The sequence below is a fragment of the Oncorhynchus nerka genome, linkage group LG20 (assembly GCF_034236695.1).
Source record: "Oncorhynchus nerka isolate Pitt River linkage group LG20, Oner_Uvic_2.0, whole genome shotgun sequence".
NCBI classification, from domain to species: Eukaryota; Metazoa; Chordata; class Actinopteri; order Salmoniformes; family Salmonidae; genus Oncorhynchus; species Oncorhynchus nerka.
This window is the reverse complement of record NC_088415.1, coordinates 48,161,387-48,177,925: the sequence shown is the minus strand read 5'-3', so window position 1 is coordinate 48,177,925 and position 16,539 is coordinate 48,161,387. Positions and strand designations below refer to the sequence as shown.

The window sequence follows — 16,539 nt, the reverse complement described above, 5'->3', positions numbered from 1 at the left end:
TTATCTTTACTCTTTTCTACATTGTAGAATAATAGTGAAGACGTCACAATTATGAAATAACACATGGAATCTGTTAAGAACAAATTATTTTTAACAAGGACAGCCTACCCCTTCCTCCACGTTGGGGAATTGAACCCTGGTGTCCTGCGTGCCTGCATTTCCATGTTTACTATAGTATGTATTGTAGGCTATGTTTACATGTCACACTGCACAGTAACCTAATAAACAAATGCAGGTGGCTTATCTTCTTTATTGCTTTATTATCCAAATGGAAAAGCATATACTGTACAGTACTGTATTTCTTCATCAGCATCTTTATGCTTTCGTTAATAAAATAATGATTAAAAATACTCTTTCAAAATGCCTTTATTTAGACTACAATCGCTCACTGTCGTTTTTATATTTTTCAAATATCGTTACTTTTTTAACGAAGCGATTTATTATTATTAATTTAGAATTATATTAAAGCCCCTTAGGATCTGTGAGAATATCTAACGAAAAATGCCCCTTAGAGATTAATTTAGAATCCTCCGATCCTCTAAATGTAATTATTGGTGGAGAGTTATGTCATTGAAAAAAATATTTTTTGATATACTGTAGGCCTACCATAGAAGAAATGAGTATTGGTTACACTACAATTAGGGTGTGGAAATGTTATGCCCCTTAGATATTAATTTAGAATCCTCAAATCCTATTACGCTGTAGCCCACTCCCGACCGTCACGTTGTACAACGCAATATTTTCCATTCCAACACTGAGGGTTTCATTTTTCTCGGAATAGAAACACCATAATATAAATTCAATTAATTAAGCCAAATTTCTTAAAGTCAGTCCCATGTACACTGTTATTCCAAAAAAGGTTTTAAATTCTCTAGTACAGCCAGTATTGAAGAATGTCAAATGCTTCTCAAAGTTGCCCTCTAGTGGTAAAACTAGCACTAACTTGCATTAACGTAAAAATGTCTGACAATTAAATAACGTGCCATTGAATGCTGCTGCTGCAGTATGACACAACTTTTAAAGGAGGAACCACTCTACACACACAAGAATGTACACAAATACACACACAAGAATGTATCCCCACACACATGAATGCACACACACGCACACACACATGAACGCACACACACACGTACACGCACACACACACACATGAACGCACGCACACATACACGCACACACATGCACGCACACACACACATGTGTTGGTCAAACTAGCACTAACTTGCATTAACGTAAAAATGTCTGACAATTAAATAACGTGCCATTGAATGCTGCTGCAGTATGACACAACTTTTAAAGGAGGAACCACTCTACACACACAAGAATGTACACAAATACACACACAAGAATGTATCCCCACACACATGAATGCACACACACACACATGAACGCACGCACACGCACACGCACACATGAACGCACGCACACACACACGTACACACACACACTTACACGTACACGGACACACATGAACACACACACACACGCATGAACGCACACACACACAAGCACATGAACGTACACACACACACATGAACGTACTCACACACACATGAATGTACACACACACACATGAATGTACTCACACACACATGAATGTACTCACACACACATGAACGTACACACATGAATGTACCCACACACACATGAATGTACCCACACACACATGAATGTACCCACACACACATGAATGTACACACACACATGAATGTACACACACACAAGAATGCACACACGTCCACACACGAACGTACACACACACACACGCATGAACGCACACACACACGCATGAACGCACACGCGCAAGCACATGAACGTACACACACATGAACGTACACACACACACACACACATGAACGTACACACACATGAATGTACACACACACACACACTCACACAAACATGCACACACGTCCACACACGAACGCACACACACACACACATACATGAACACACACACACACACAAACGCACACACACGCATGAACGTGCACACACACACACGCATGAACGTGCACACACACACACGCATGAACGTGCACACACACACACGCATGAACGTGCACACACACACACACACACACACATGAATGCGCACACACACACACATGAATGCGCACACACACACACACACATGAATGTACACACACATGAACGTACACACACACATACACACACATGAACGTACAAACACACCACACACACACACACACACATGAATGCGCACACACACACACATGAATGCACACACACACACACACACATGAATGTACACACACATGAACGTACACACACACATACACACACATGAACGTACAAACACACCACACACACACACGAATGTACACACACACACACACACACACAAATGTACACACACATAAATGAGCACATACACTTGTGTGAACGTAACAGCACTGTACATTTGTTACCAGTCAGTAATTCATTGAATGGTTTGTCCGCTGCTGTAACAATAAGCTGTCACACAGTGGTATTTAGAGGAGCAGGTTTTTGACTTCCCCAGAAGTCTGGGCATGATCAGAAACAGCCATGTCCTTCACTCTGCAAGGCCCAAGTGTGTGTGTGCGTATGTTTGTGTGATGACTTTAACCACATCTGGCTGTGGGTATCAGAGAGCACTTGGAGACATCTCATCCCCTCAGTGTCTGATGCAGCTCAAAACATCTCCTTTGAAGATGAGACAGGGCTTTGAAGTCCAACTGATCCATTAATGGCAGATGTCTTTGGGAAATCAGCGGGTTATGTTTCGGTGTGTGTGTAAGGAAGTCTCATAGGATGCGAGCATCAGGAAGAACAATTCAAACTAATGAGTTCAGTCGCTTTTGAGGAGACATGCACTTGACAGTTTGCTCATATTCAAACCGAACATTTGACAACATTAGTTCCGATAAAACGGTTAAGATATAAATATATTCTACAATATATATAAGGAAAATCAAGTATCAACACCCACAGACGGTCATGAGTTCAGTTGAAATGGATATAATTATTTTCTCCATGGGGGTAATTTCAGAAAGATGTTCCAAGAGAGGAGTCACGTTACGTGTTACGTGTTTCCATGCGTGAGCCGCACTTAGAATTGAATTAACCCCCCAACTGTGTGTGAAGATGGTAATTACGAATGGCTCTCCTATCCAATCAAATCTGATTCAAATCAAATGTTGTCACTAACAGTGAAATGCTTACTTATGGGGCCTTCCCAACAAATGCAGAGAGAAAATTAAAAACAATAATAAATACACAATGTGTAACGACAACTTCCCTATATATACACGGGATACCAGTATCGAGTCAATGTGCAGGGGTACGAAGTACAGTTGAAGTCGGAAGTTTACACACACCTTAGCCAAACACATTTAAACTCAGTTTTTCACAATTCCTGACATTTAATCCTAGTAAGAATTCCCTGTCTTAGGTCAGCTAGGATCACCACTTTATTTTAAGAGTGTGAAATGTCAGAATAATAGTAGAGTGATTTATTTCAGCTTTTATTTCTTTCATCATATTCCCAGTGGGTCAGAAGTTTACATACACTCAATTAGTATTTGGTAGCATTGCCTTTAAATTGTTTCACTTGGGTCAAATGTTTTGGGTAGCCTTCCACAAGCTTCCCACAATAAATTGGGTTAATTTTGGCCCATTCCTCTTGACAGAGCTGGTGTAACTGAGTCAGGTTTGTAGGCCTCCTTGCTCGCACACACTTTTTCAGTTCTGCCGACAAATTTTCTATACGATTGAGGTCATGGCTTTGATGGCCACTCCAATATCTTGACTTTGTTGTCCTTAAGCTATTTTGCCAAAACTTTGGAAGTATGCTTGGAAGACCCATTTGCGACCAAGATTTAACTTCCTGACTGATGTATTGATGTTGCTTCAATAGATCCACATAATTGTCCATCCTCATGATGCCTTTTATTTTGTGAAGTGCACCAGTCCCTCCTGCAGAAAAGCACCCCCACAACATGATGCTGCCACCCACGTGCTTCACGGTTAGGATGGTGTTATTCGGCTTGCAAGCCAAAAAGTACGATCTTTGTCCCTGTGTGCAGTTGCAAACCATAGTCTGGCTTTTTTATGCCGGTTTTGGAGCAGTGGTTTCTTCCTTCCTGAGCAGCCTTACAGGTTATGTCGATATAGGACTCGTTTTACTGTGGATATAGATACTTTTGTACCTGTTTCCTCCAGCATCTTCACAAGGTCCTGAACTGCTGTTCTGGAATTGATTTGCACTTTTCGCACCAAAATACATTCATCTTTACGAGACGGAATGCATTTCCTTCCTGAGCGGTATGATGGCTACGTGGTCCCATGGTGTTTATACTTGCATACTATTGTTTGTACAGATGAACGTGGTACCTTCAGGCATTTGGAAATAGCTCCCAATAATGAACCAGACTTGTGAGGTCTACAATTTCTACAAGGTCTTGGCTGATTTCTTTTGATTTTCCCATGATGTCAAACTGAGTTTGAAGGTAGGCCTTGAAATACATCCACAGGTACACCTCCTATTGTCTCAAATGATGTCAATTAGCCTATCAGAAGCTTCTTAAGCCATGACATAATTTTCTGGAATTTTCCAAGCTGTTTAAAGGCACAGTCAATAAAAATAATCTGTCTGTAAACAATTGTTGGGGAAATTACTTGTCATACACAAAGTAGGTGTCCTAACCGACTTGCCAAAACTATAGTTTGTTAATAAGAAATGTGTGGAGAGGTGTATATATGCACATATAACTAGGAATAAACTGACTAGGCAACAGAATAGACAATAAACAGTAGCAGCAGCATATATGATGAGTCAAAAGAGTTTGTGCAAAAAGGGTCCCAACAAATTGTGCTATTGTGTTTTTCTCACTTTTTTTGTAACTTAATTTGTACATCATGTTTCTGCCACCGTCTCATATGACTGAAAAGTGCTTCTAGATATTCAGGACAGCGATTTATCATCTTGGACTGGAAGAATACTTTTTCTTTAACGAGCCGGACACAAAGGATTTACTTCAGACATCTGACAAGGCCCTCATCCCCATCATTCGCAGGAGAAAGAGGCGGAGATATCAGGGACTTAGGTCTGGGTGCCTTGTAAGGATCCGACAGAGAGTGGGTAATCTGCCTTTACCATCGGTCGTATTAGCCAACGTACAATCATTGGATAATAAAATGGTCGACCTACGATCACCTTTATTTTCTACCAATGGGACATTAAAACTGTAATATCTTATGTTTCACTGAGTTGTGGCTGAATGACGACATGAATAACATGCATCTGGCGGGCTTTACACTGTATCGGCAAGATAGAACAGCAGCCTCTGGTAAGACAAGGGTTCTGTGTAATATTTGTAAACAACAGCTGGTGCATGAAATCTAATAGTAAGGAAGTCTTGAGGTTTTGCCCGCCTGAGTTCGAGCATCTCATGATAAGCTGTAGACCACACTATTTACCAAGAGATTTTTCATCTATATTCTTCATAGCTGTCTATTTACCACCACGAACTGATCCTGGCACTAACACCGCACTCAATGAGCTGTGTAGGGCCATAAGCAAACATGATAATGCTCATCCAAAGGCGGCGCTCCTACTGGCCGGGGACTTTAATGCAGGGGAACTTAAATCCGGTTTACCTAATTTCTTCCAGGATGTTAAATGTACAACCAGAGGGGGAAAAAATCTTAGACCACCTTTACTCCACACACAGAGACGGGTACAAAGCCGTTCAGGGTCCTGTTCGTTCCAGATAGTACATCTTGCCACGTGGTAGCAGAGAGAACAGTCTGACTTGGGTGGCTGGAGTATTTGACAATGAAAAAAATCTTTTTTTTCCCAATTATTTTTCTCCCTTTTTTTCTCCCCAATTTCATGGTATCCAATTGTTAGTAGTTACTGTCGTCTCATCGCTACAACCCTTGTACGGACTCGGGAGAGGCAAAGGTCGAGAGCCATGCGTCCTCCAAAACACAACCCAACCAAGCCACACTGCTTCTTAACACAGAGCTCATCCAACCCGGAAGCCAGCCGCACCAATGTGTCGGAGGAAACACTGTACACCTAGCGACCTGGTCAGTGCGCACTGCGCTAGGCCCGCCACAGGAGTCGCGTGAGGAGACAAGAATATCCCTGCCGGCAAAACCCTCCCTAACCCAGACGATGCTAGGGCAATTGTGAGTCGCCCCATGGACCTCCCGGTCGCGGCCGGCTGCGACAGAGCCTGAGCTCGAGTATTTTACAATTTATAGTGACTCCTCTGACACTACCTTGTATAGAGGGCCTGGATGGCAGGGAGCTCAGCCCCAGTGATGTACTGGGCTGCACACACTACCCTCTGTAGCACCTTGCGGTTGGATGCCGAGCAGTTGTCATACCAAGCGGTGATGCAGCCAGTCAAGAAGCTCTTAATGGTGCAGCTGTAGAACATTTTGAGGATCTGAGGGCCCATTCCAAATCTTTTCATCCTCCTGAGGGGGAAGAGGAATTGTCGTGCCCTCTTCACAACTGTGTTGGTGTGTGTGGACCATGCTAATTCCTTAGTGATGTGGATACTGAGGAACTTGAATCTCTCGACCTGCTCCACTAAAGCCCTGTAAATTTGGATGGGGGCATGCTCAGCCCTGCGTTTCCTGTGGTCCACTATCAGCTCCTTTGTCTAGCTGATGTTGAGGGAGAGGTTGTTGTCACTGACCTCCTCAATATAGTCTGTCTTATCATCATCTGTGATCAGGCCTACCACCGTTGTTGTCAGCAAACTTATTGATGGTGTTGGAGTCGTGCGTGGCCACGCAGTCATGGGTGAACAGGTATTACAGGAGGGGACTGAACATGCATACCTGAGGGGTGCCCGTGTTGAGGGTCAGCGTGGCGGATGTGTTCCCTAACCTCACCACCTGGGGGAGGCCATTCAGGAATTCCAGGATCCAGTTGCAGATAGGTGTTCAGTTGCAGGGTCCTGAGCTTAGTGGTGAGCTTTAAGGGCACTATGGTGTTCAATGTTGAGCTGTAGACCATGAACAGCATTCTGTTCATTCACATAGGTGTTCCTCTTGTCCAGGTGGAAAAGGGCAATAGAGATTGCGTCATCTGTAGATCTGTTGCATTACAGGTGTAGCGAAAACAAGCATTTCGCTACACCTGCAATAACATCTGCTAAATATGTGTATATGACCAATAAAATTGGATTTGTTTTGATGGGGTAGTATGTGAATTGGATGTGAATCTGGGATGATGGTGTTGATGTAAGCCATGCCCAGCGTTTCAAAACATTTCATGGCTACCAATTTGAGTACTACAGGACTATTGTAATCTTGAAAGGTCCACTTGGCATTCTTGTGCACAGGGACTATGGTGGTGTGCTTGAAACATATAGGTATTACAGACTGGGTCAGGGAGAGGTTGAAAATGTCAGTGAAGACACTTGCCAGCTGGTCAGCGCATGCTCTGAGTACGCGTCCTGGTAATCCGTTAGTCCCCGAGGCCTTGTGAATGTTAACCTGTTTAAAAGTCTTAATCACATTGGCTAGAGAGAGCGAGATCACACAATCATCCGGAACAGCATGGTACATGGTTCAGTGTTGCTTGCCTCGAAGTGAGCATAAATGGCATTTAGCTCATCTGATAGGGTCACATCACTGGGTGGTTGGGTTTCCCATTGTAATCTGTGATGGTTTGCAAGGATCTTAGTCCTATTTTGATGCTTAGCCTGTTTGATGGCTCGTCGGAGGTCATAGTGGATTTCTTATAAGCTTCCGGATTGGCGTACTGCTCCTTGAAAGCTGCAGCTCTAGCCTTTAGCTCATAGCGGATGTTGCCTCTTTCATGTCTTCTGGTTGAGATATGTACGTACGGTCATTGTGGGGATATCATTAATGCACTTATTAACCTGTCTGGCAGGTGGCACGGTAGCGTCCCACCTCGACAACAGCAAGTGAAATTGCAGGGCGCCAAATTCAAAACAGAAATCCCATAATTAAAATTCCTCAAACATACAAGTATTATACACCATTTTAAAGATAAACTTCTTGTAAATCCAACCACCGTGTCCGATTTCAAAAAGGCTTTACGGTGAAAGCACAGTCAGAAATGGCGATTAAATTCATCACTGACCTTTGATCTTCATCAGATGGCACTCACAGGACTTCATGTTACACAATAAATGTGTGTTTTGTTCGATAAAGTTAAACTTTATGTCCAAAAACCTCAGTTTTGTTGGTGCGTTTTAGTTCAGTAATCCAAAGGCACAATGCGCGCCCTCAACATCCAGACAATAATATTTCAACCGGACAAAAGCTTCATCAGTAGAAAAGGTAAACATGAAATGCGCGCTCCCGATCACGTGCTTGGCTCATGTCTGGAAATTTCCACTGCCCACTCATTGAAAGTGCTGTATCTCCCTAATTTTTCAGAGTAAAAGCCTGAAACAATGCCTAAAGACTGGCCACATGTAGAGGAAGCCATAGAGATCGTGAACTGGGTCCTAAGTCTTTGTATGGTGGATAGGCTTTCAATGGAAAAACAGCCTTTCAAAATAATAGTACTTCCTGGATGGATTTTCATCAGCTTTTCGCCTGCCATATCAGTTCTGTTATACTCAGACATTATTTGAACAGTTTTGGAAACTTTAGTGTTTTCTATCCAAATCTACTAATTATATGCATATCCTAGCATCTGGGCCTGAGGAGCAGGCAGTTTATTTTGGGCACGCTTCTCATCCAATCTTCCGAATGCTGCCCCTACCCGAGTGAAGTTAATGAAGCCGGGACTGATGTGGTGAATGTTAGCTGATGAATCCTGGAACATATTCCATTCTGTGCTAGTGAAGCTGTCCTGTAGATTAGCATCCGCTTTATCTGACCATTTCCATATTGAGCATCACTGGTACTTCCTGTTTTGAGTTTTTGCTTGTATGCATTAATCAAAATATAGCATTATGGTCAGATTTGCCAAATGGAGTGCAAGCCTTCTATGTGTTTCTGTATGTGGAGTAAAGGTAGTCTAGAGTTTTATTGCCTCTTGTTGCACAGGTGACCTTCTGGTAAATATGAGGTCAAACTGATTTCAGTTTCCCTGCATTAAAATGACTGGCCATGAAATATGTATTTTCTTGTTTGCCTATACAGCTTGTTGAGTGCGGTCTTAGTGCCAGAATCGGTTAGTGTCGTGGTAAATAGACAGCTATGAAAGATATATTGCTTAACCTCTCTGGGATATGTGGTACGCTAGCGCCAGGGAAAATGCAGAGCACCAAATTCAATTCAATTACTATAAAAATCTAACTTTCATTAAATCACACATGCAAGATAGCAAATTAAAGCTACACTTGTTTTGAATCCAGCCAACATGTCAGATTTCAAAGGCATTTCAGCGAAAGCAAACGATGCTATTATCTGAGGATAGCACCTCCGTAAACAAAGAGAAAGCATATTTCAACCCTGCAGGCGCGACACAAAACGAAGAAATAAAAAAATAATTAATGCCTTACCTTTGACGAGCTTCTTTTGTTGGCACTCCAATATGTCCCATAAACATCACAAATGGTCCTTTTTGTTCGATTAATTCCGTCGATATATATACCCAAAATGTCAATTTATTTGGCGCGTTTGATCCAGAAAAACACCGGTTCCATCTTGAGCAACGTGACTACAAAATATCTCAAAAGTTACCTGTAAACTTTGCCAAAACATTTCAAACTACTTTTGTAATATAACTTTAGGTATTTTGTAATGTAAATAATTGATCAAATTGAAGACGGGATGATCTGTGTTCAATCCAGGAGTCAAACAAACTGTAGCATGCTTTCTGGTCACGCACCTCTATCTATCTAACAGTACACTTCAAGTGACCCTTGTTCAAGATGGCCGTACTTCTTCATTACACAAAGGAAAAACCTCTACCAATTTCTAAAGACTGTTGACATCCAGTGGAAGCGATAGGAACTGCATGAAGGTCCCTTAGAAATCTGGATTCCCAATGAAAACCCATTGAAAATAGTGACCTCAAAAATACAATCTGAATGGTTTGTACTCTGGGTTTCGTCTGCTATCCAAATCTACTAATAATATGCATACCTTATCTTCTTGGGCATGCATTTCATCCGGACGTGAAAATACTGCCCCCTGTCACCAAGAAGTTAATAGTATGGTCTGCAGCCTATCATGAGCTATTCTAACTCAAGCGAGCAAGAACTTGAGACTGTTTTTAACATTAGAAATCTTTGCACTTGCTGTTGTTAAGAAATAAACACAACCCTCCTCCGTTCGTCTAATCCGAGGCTGCTGTCCGGTCTTAAAGATGTATTATCCAGATGTATTATCCATATCCATACCATCAATGAGATGTGCATTGTCCTTGTTCAGCCACGACTACGAGAAACTTTGAATATTACAGTTCTTCAGGTCCCATTGATAGGATAGTCTCAAACGGAGCTCCTCCGGTTCCTTCTCTAGTGACTGTAAGTTCTCCAATAGAAAGGAAGGTAGAGGCGGTTTATTTGCTCACCAACGTTGTCTCATCAGGGTACTGGCTCGTCTGCCTCTTTTACATCGTCGCTTCCTCTTTCGAGTCTGGGGCATTAGGGCCTGGTATGGAGTAAGCTGAACGTCCATAGCTGCCGACTTGTTTACGTAGAAATTGTCATCCAGATCGAGGTTAGTGATCGCATTCTGATGTCCAGAAGCTGTTTTCGATAATAGGAAATGATGGTGGAGACATTATGTAGATAAGTGTTTAAAAAAAACACACAAAACATCAGAATTGTCACATTTACCAACAGGTGCTGGAAGAATGAGAGGAATTTCGAATCCCCTTAACCCCTTAAGAAAAGGGCTGGAAACTGGAGTTACATTGCCAGGCTAACATTAACGCATTAGCTTTCCCTAGTGTTTCTTCAGAAGAACAAAGTAGGAAGTAGACATGATGCCCCATCCCCAATGATTAGCTCAAATGCTAATCCTTCCTAGTCCTTCCAGCCATGATTGAAGTGATGGACCCCAACACACACACACACACAGCTCTTTGACGCTGCAGAGACCATTGTTTTAGCCGTTCTCCTGTTACCAGTCTCCTCAGACGGCGTTAGCGATAGCCATCTTATCACAACTATGCAGAAGGGAAATAACCCCCACCTTGCAATTGGCGACTCTCCCGTTATTGCTCTGTAATGGAATAGTCCCAAATAAACCCAAATGTGATGTACGTATTTTACGCAGGTCTGTCATTGCATTGTCATTCGTTTGTTATTGACTGCACAGAGAGTGCCAGATAAAATGTCCTGATTTTGTTGGTTTGTTGTTCTGATGCATGAATGAATGAATCAATGTCGGTCAATGCCTTCTAAGCTCCTTGGTTGATGTTATTTTGTCTCCCCATAGATCCACCCGGAGGAGGAAGACTACGGCTTTGAGATTGAGGAGAAGAACAAGGCCATCGTGGTGAGGTCTGTCACCAGGGGCTCTCACGCTGAGGTGAGGAGTCTATAAACACACACACACACATAGACACGTAAAAGACACACACATAGATGACGACATACACACCCACCTATGCTTCCTCCTCCTTACTGACAGAGCCCGTTAGTCCCAGTGTGTGAGACAGTGGTGGTACTGTCTCCTCATGGGGACTTTATTCTCAGTGTGAGGATCAGAGCTGTTAGACATGTCTGCTCACATTCTCCCCACTGCCATCTCAGCTCTCTCTCTCTCTCTGTGTGTGTGTGTGTGCTGGAGGACATCCTTATATCTACTCTCTTTCTGAATCAACTCCTCAAGGTCTTGTTGACTAGTTGGATCAGAGCATATGTGCAACGACTGGGGATCCCTGAGGAAGGGAGGGATTGGTAAACACAGTCTTACAGCATTCCTTCCCTAACTGTTTCTGTGTTCCTTAATATCTTACTCCCCTCGCTGCCTGCCCACTCCAACTCACTCCTCCCGCCCTAAGGCCTACAGTTGTACCATCATCCTTACAGTTCCTAAAACGAACCTCTCACACTCCCTCTGTGCCCCTACACAATTTTTCCTCCCTCTCGTTTCCACTCCATCTCACTCCTCCTCATCCCCCTTCTATTCCTCCCCTCCTCTGCTTCAGACAGTGCCAGTGTAGTTGGGCCCTGGCTGGCACAGAGCGTGTGTATCCGAGACTGCCCAAACAATGAGTCCGTGTGTGCGTTGTGAATGAGGCTCAGCTGATTCCCATGGCCCAGTGGGGGGGAAAAAACCTGGGAGAGCCAGGGACTCCGGGAGTGTTGCGGGGAGAATACCGAACACACAAATGTGAAAACGCACGCAGGCACACTCACTCACTCACTCACTCAGTGGGCCACTGTGCATTCCTGTTCTGGGCTGTTCTCTAGAGCCAGCTTCCCAGACAACCAAAGCCAAGTGTCATACTGGTGGATCTGGTCCCTGTTTTGTCTCCTGTGTCCTGGGCTAGCCAGAGAGGATATAAAGGCTGCAGTGGGAAGAGCTGTGTTTTTGATCATTTAGATGTTATTTTTATGCTATTTCCATCACTTATCCAGGTTTTATAAGTGAAATCTGGTCAAATTGTTCACACTATTTTACATCTGAAAAACAAAATGGACACTGACATACCAGAAATGAAGAGACAACCTACCCTGATGTTCCGCCGTTGTTGTCTCTCTCTCTCCATCCTCCCCTCCAGATGGCGGGGCTGCAGGAGGGCAGGAAGATCTTCACCATCAACGAGGACCTGGTGTTTCTCAGGCCCTTCCAGGAGGTGGAGACCATGATCAGCCAGGCCTTCTGCATCCGCCGCTCCTTACGCCTGCTGGTCAACACCAAGTCCAAGGAGTGAGTACACAGGCATGTGTATACACACAGACAAGTATCCTCCACACACCTACACTAGTGGCAGTCGGTGCTGTTTAAGATGAGGGAGGACAATTTTTTTTTTAGGAGCATGGCCTTATTTCTATTACAGCATATTGGAAGACTGTCGTATTCCATTCATCCAGCTTAATGTAACACCGATAGGTTTAGGCTACTACATGATACTCATTGTTCCTATATCCATCATGCGGTTGGCTGCAAAATAGCCTATGAATGAAAGTTTACAATGTAGGTGAACAGGTAAACAGAGAAATTTGAGTCAAGGTGACAGACATTGACACATTCAATACCGCCTTGCACAATCTTACCTGCATCTAGCTGATCTAGTGTGTAGTCATTAGTCCACCAGTTGCAAACGAGTTTCTATTGAACAGGTATGTTTATCCCTGTTTTTGTTCTGTTTGCTTCTGTTTAAGAAACGTTTTTCAACAGAATCGGCGGAATGAATACACACCTGATCACATGCAAGGGTGTGTCGAGTAATCAGAGAAAACGAGTATCGTAACGCATATGGGAAATTTTCTGGATCAGATTACAGATTAGTATCGGGACAAATAATGCTTCACAAAAGCAGTGCACTGGGCCTTTTACAGGAAGGTTGCACAGGAAGGTTGCATTTTGGCTTCTGCTCAGATGGCTGAAGCGAGCGGGGAACACATGCAGCACACACACACACCACCGGCTACAGACCTACCACAGATCTTACTTGCAGTGCTGTAGTGCTATTTCTATAGATGAGGGAGCGCACAACTTGCATATATATATACACGGGGTACCAGTATCGAGTCAAAGTGCAAGGGTACGAAGTATAGTTGAAGTTGGAAGTTTACATACACCTTAGCCAAATACATTTAAACTCCGTTTTTCACAATTCCTGACATTTAATCCTAGTAAAAATTCCCTGTTTTAGGTCAGTTCGGATCACCTCTTTATTTTAAGAATGTGAAATGTCCGAAAAATAGTAGAGAGAATGATTTATTTCAGCTTTTATTTCTTTCATCACATTCCCAGTGGGTCAGCAGTTTACATACACTCAATTAGTATTTGGTAGCATTGCCTTTAAATTGTTTAACTTGGGTCAAAAGTTTCAGGAAGTCTTCCACAAGCTTCCCACAATAAGTTGGGTGAATTTTGGCCCATTTCCCTCTGACAGAGCTGGTGTAACTGAGTCAGGTTTGTATGCCTCCTTGCTCGCACACGCTTTTTCAGTTCTGCCCACTTTCTCTCTCTTTGAGTCAATTACTAACCACATTTTATGCACTGCAGTGCTAGTTAGCTGTAGCTTATGCTTTCAGGACTAGATTAATTTTCTGATCCTTTGATTGGATGGACAACATGTCGGTTCATGCTGCAAGAGCTTTGATGTCATAATTACCGTGGAAGTCTATGGAAAAGGGGGGGTGAGAAAGACGAGCCTCCTAGGTTTTTTATTGAAGTCAATGTACGCAGAGGAGGATGGAAACTAGCTGTCCTCCGGCTACAACATGATGCTATCTTATAAAATGCTGTTGAGGCTACTGTAGACCTTCATTGCAGAACAGTGTGTTTTAATCAAATATTTGGTGATGTGAATATATTAAGTATAGTTTTATCTAAAAAGGTTTTTTAAAAAAACGTTTTTAATGTTTCACTATTGTTTTAAATTCACTGGCGCTGGTCCTCCCCTTCCTCCTCTGAGGAGCCTCTACTGACCTACACACACACACTCTCGTTGTTATAGGATTGTGAAGATTCCAGACACTCCCTATGCCCTGTCCTTCAAACTCAGTGGCTCTGCCCCACCTCATGTACATGCAGTAAGGAAAGGTGAGTAACAACCTCTCTGATTGGGAAAGGGGGATACCTAGTCAGTTGTACAACTGAATGCATTGAACTGAAATGTGTCTTCCGCATTTAACCCAACTCTTCTGATTGGGAAAGGTACGGGGGGCTTCCTTAATCATCATTAAATTATAGGATGAGCCGTTACCTGCCAGCCATGCACCTGTTAGCTTCACTTCCAGTTTCTTGAGGCTCTGCTCTTTAGGACCACATGTTGGCCAGGCTATGGTCAAAGTACGTTTAAAAAGGAAAGAAAAAACACTGATTTACAACTGAGTCACGAGCAAGGGATCGGTCCAAATGTGTAAAACAGTTGGATAAGGAAGGAGGAAACATGACCGCCTATTTTCTGCTGCATTGAGGGAGAAGGAGTCACGACCCGGGGTCTTGCTTCTCTTTTATTATGTCAGAGGGAGCTCATACCCTCTGATCTGAACAGACACACGCAGGCTCCTTTCAGCTACTGGCCCCATAGGAGTTTCTGAATGATATCATACTCCCCAGCTCCCTCTCTCTTCTCCTAAATCAGGATCCTGGTTGACGGCTGGGATTTGGTTGGCTTGGGTTGGCTGCTTAACTGAAGTTATGGAGTCGTGTGCTTAGTGTGAGGTGGATCACTGGGGAAATTATGCTATGCCTGTTTTTTTTTTAAAAGGGACAGGAGATCTGTTCTTATTTTAGGGCACAGCTAAAGTGTTACCAGACAACTTATTTGAGTACCAAAACAATATAGGAACTTTAATTATTATTAAACACATAGCTTTATAATAATATATGCCATCTAGCAGATGCTTTTATCCAAAGTGACATACATGTGTGCTTACATTTTATGTATCGTGGTCCCGGGAATTGAACCCAAAACCCTGGAATTGCTAATGCCATGCTTTACCACCTAAGCCACACACCTATCTACTTCTGAGATAAGCAGATGGTCTTGGACATGCCTTATTCTCTGATGATGATAAAAACAGATGGGATCTCCAAATAAAATAGAATTAGCTAAATATGTACAGAATGGACCAGATAAGGATACATTGTACACATGCTGTTATTATAGAAAAACACTCATTCAACATGCATACATTCTGTGACATCGGTGGTTACAGGATTACACATAAGAACTGTGTCCCTGCCCACTTTGACCCCTGCATGATTATAGGGTCGGAGGCGGCGGTGGCAGGCCTCCAGCCAGGTCAGTGCATCCTGAAGGTGAATGGCAACAACATGAACCATAGCGACTACCAGGAGGTCCTGGAGCACTTCACCTCCCACCACGACCAGCAGGATCAGCCCGACATGGTGAGACATAGTTTGCGTGCAGAGCTGTGGTCCAGCGGTAACACTGCCAGATCCATACAAACATGGGACTCCCTACTGGGAAAACAGGGTTCAATCCCTGTCTCATCCACCTCTGATTCTTACTGTCTGTCAACAAAGCATTCAAATACATAGGGAGAGTCTCTTTTTTTAAGAAAGAGACATTTGACGACAAACATTGTTTTAGTACTTTACGCACAATATTAGGGAAACATACAGGATCAGAGATTCAACCATGATGGCATTAGCCTAATGTACCATTGTGACTTTTCTACCAGTGTCAAGACGTGTTTCAATCAAACTACTGTAGTGTGTTCCCTTCTACAGTGTCACATGCAAGGGTTTGACTGGTTTAATGCATCACAACCAGGGTTCTTCTTCATCCTCAATTTCACTCTTCTATTGTTTACAGTGAACTGCCAATATACCTACTTTTCCACTTGTTTTTATTTTCCTACTGTGACAAATATTTTGGCTTTATCGGCTTGGGACAGTGCAGGGTATACTATGGAGCAGAGGTGAGACCAGGTCATTGTTTTA

General features: G+C 43.0%; 1 protein-coding gene across 2 annotated transcripts in view; it reads left to right on the top strand.

Moving 5' to 3' along the window:
* Positions 1 to 16,539, top strand: part of LOC115102584 (phosphatidylinositol 3,4,5-trisphosphate-dependent Rac exchanger 1 protein-like) — a 139,119-nt gene that overhangs the window by 85,705 nt on the left and 36,875 nt on the right. For both annotated transcript variants that reach the window (XM_029622685.2, XM_065005553.1), the window contains exons 17-20: positions 11,383 to 11,475; positions 12,674 to 12,822; positions 14,582 to 14,667; positions 15,842 to 15,981. In XM_029622685.2, the coding sequence (XP_029478545.1) occupies positions 11,383 to 11,475; positions 12,674 to 12,822; positions 14,582 to 14,667; positions 15,842 to 15,981 (468 nt within the window). The remainder of the gene's footprint in view (positions 1 to 11,382; positions 11,476 to 12,673; positions 12,823 to 14,581; positions 14,668 to 15,841; positions 15,982 to 16,539) is intronic.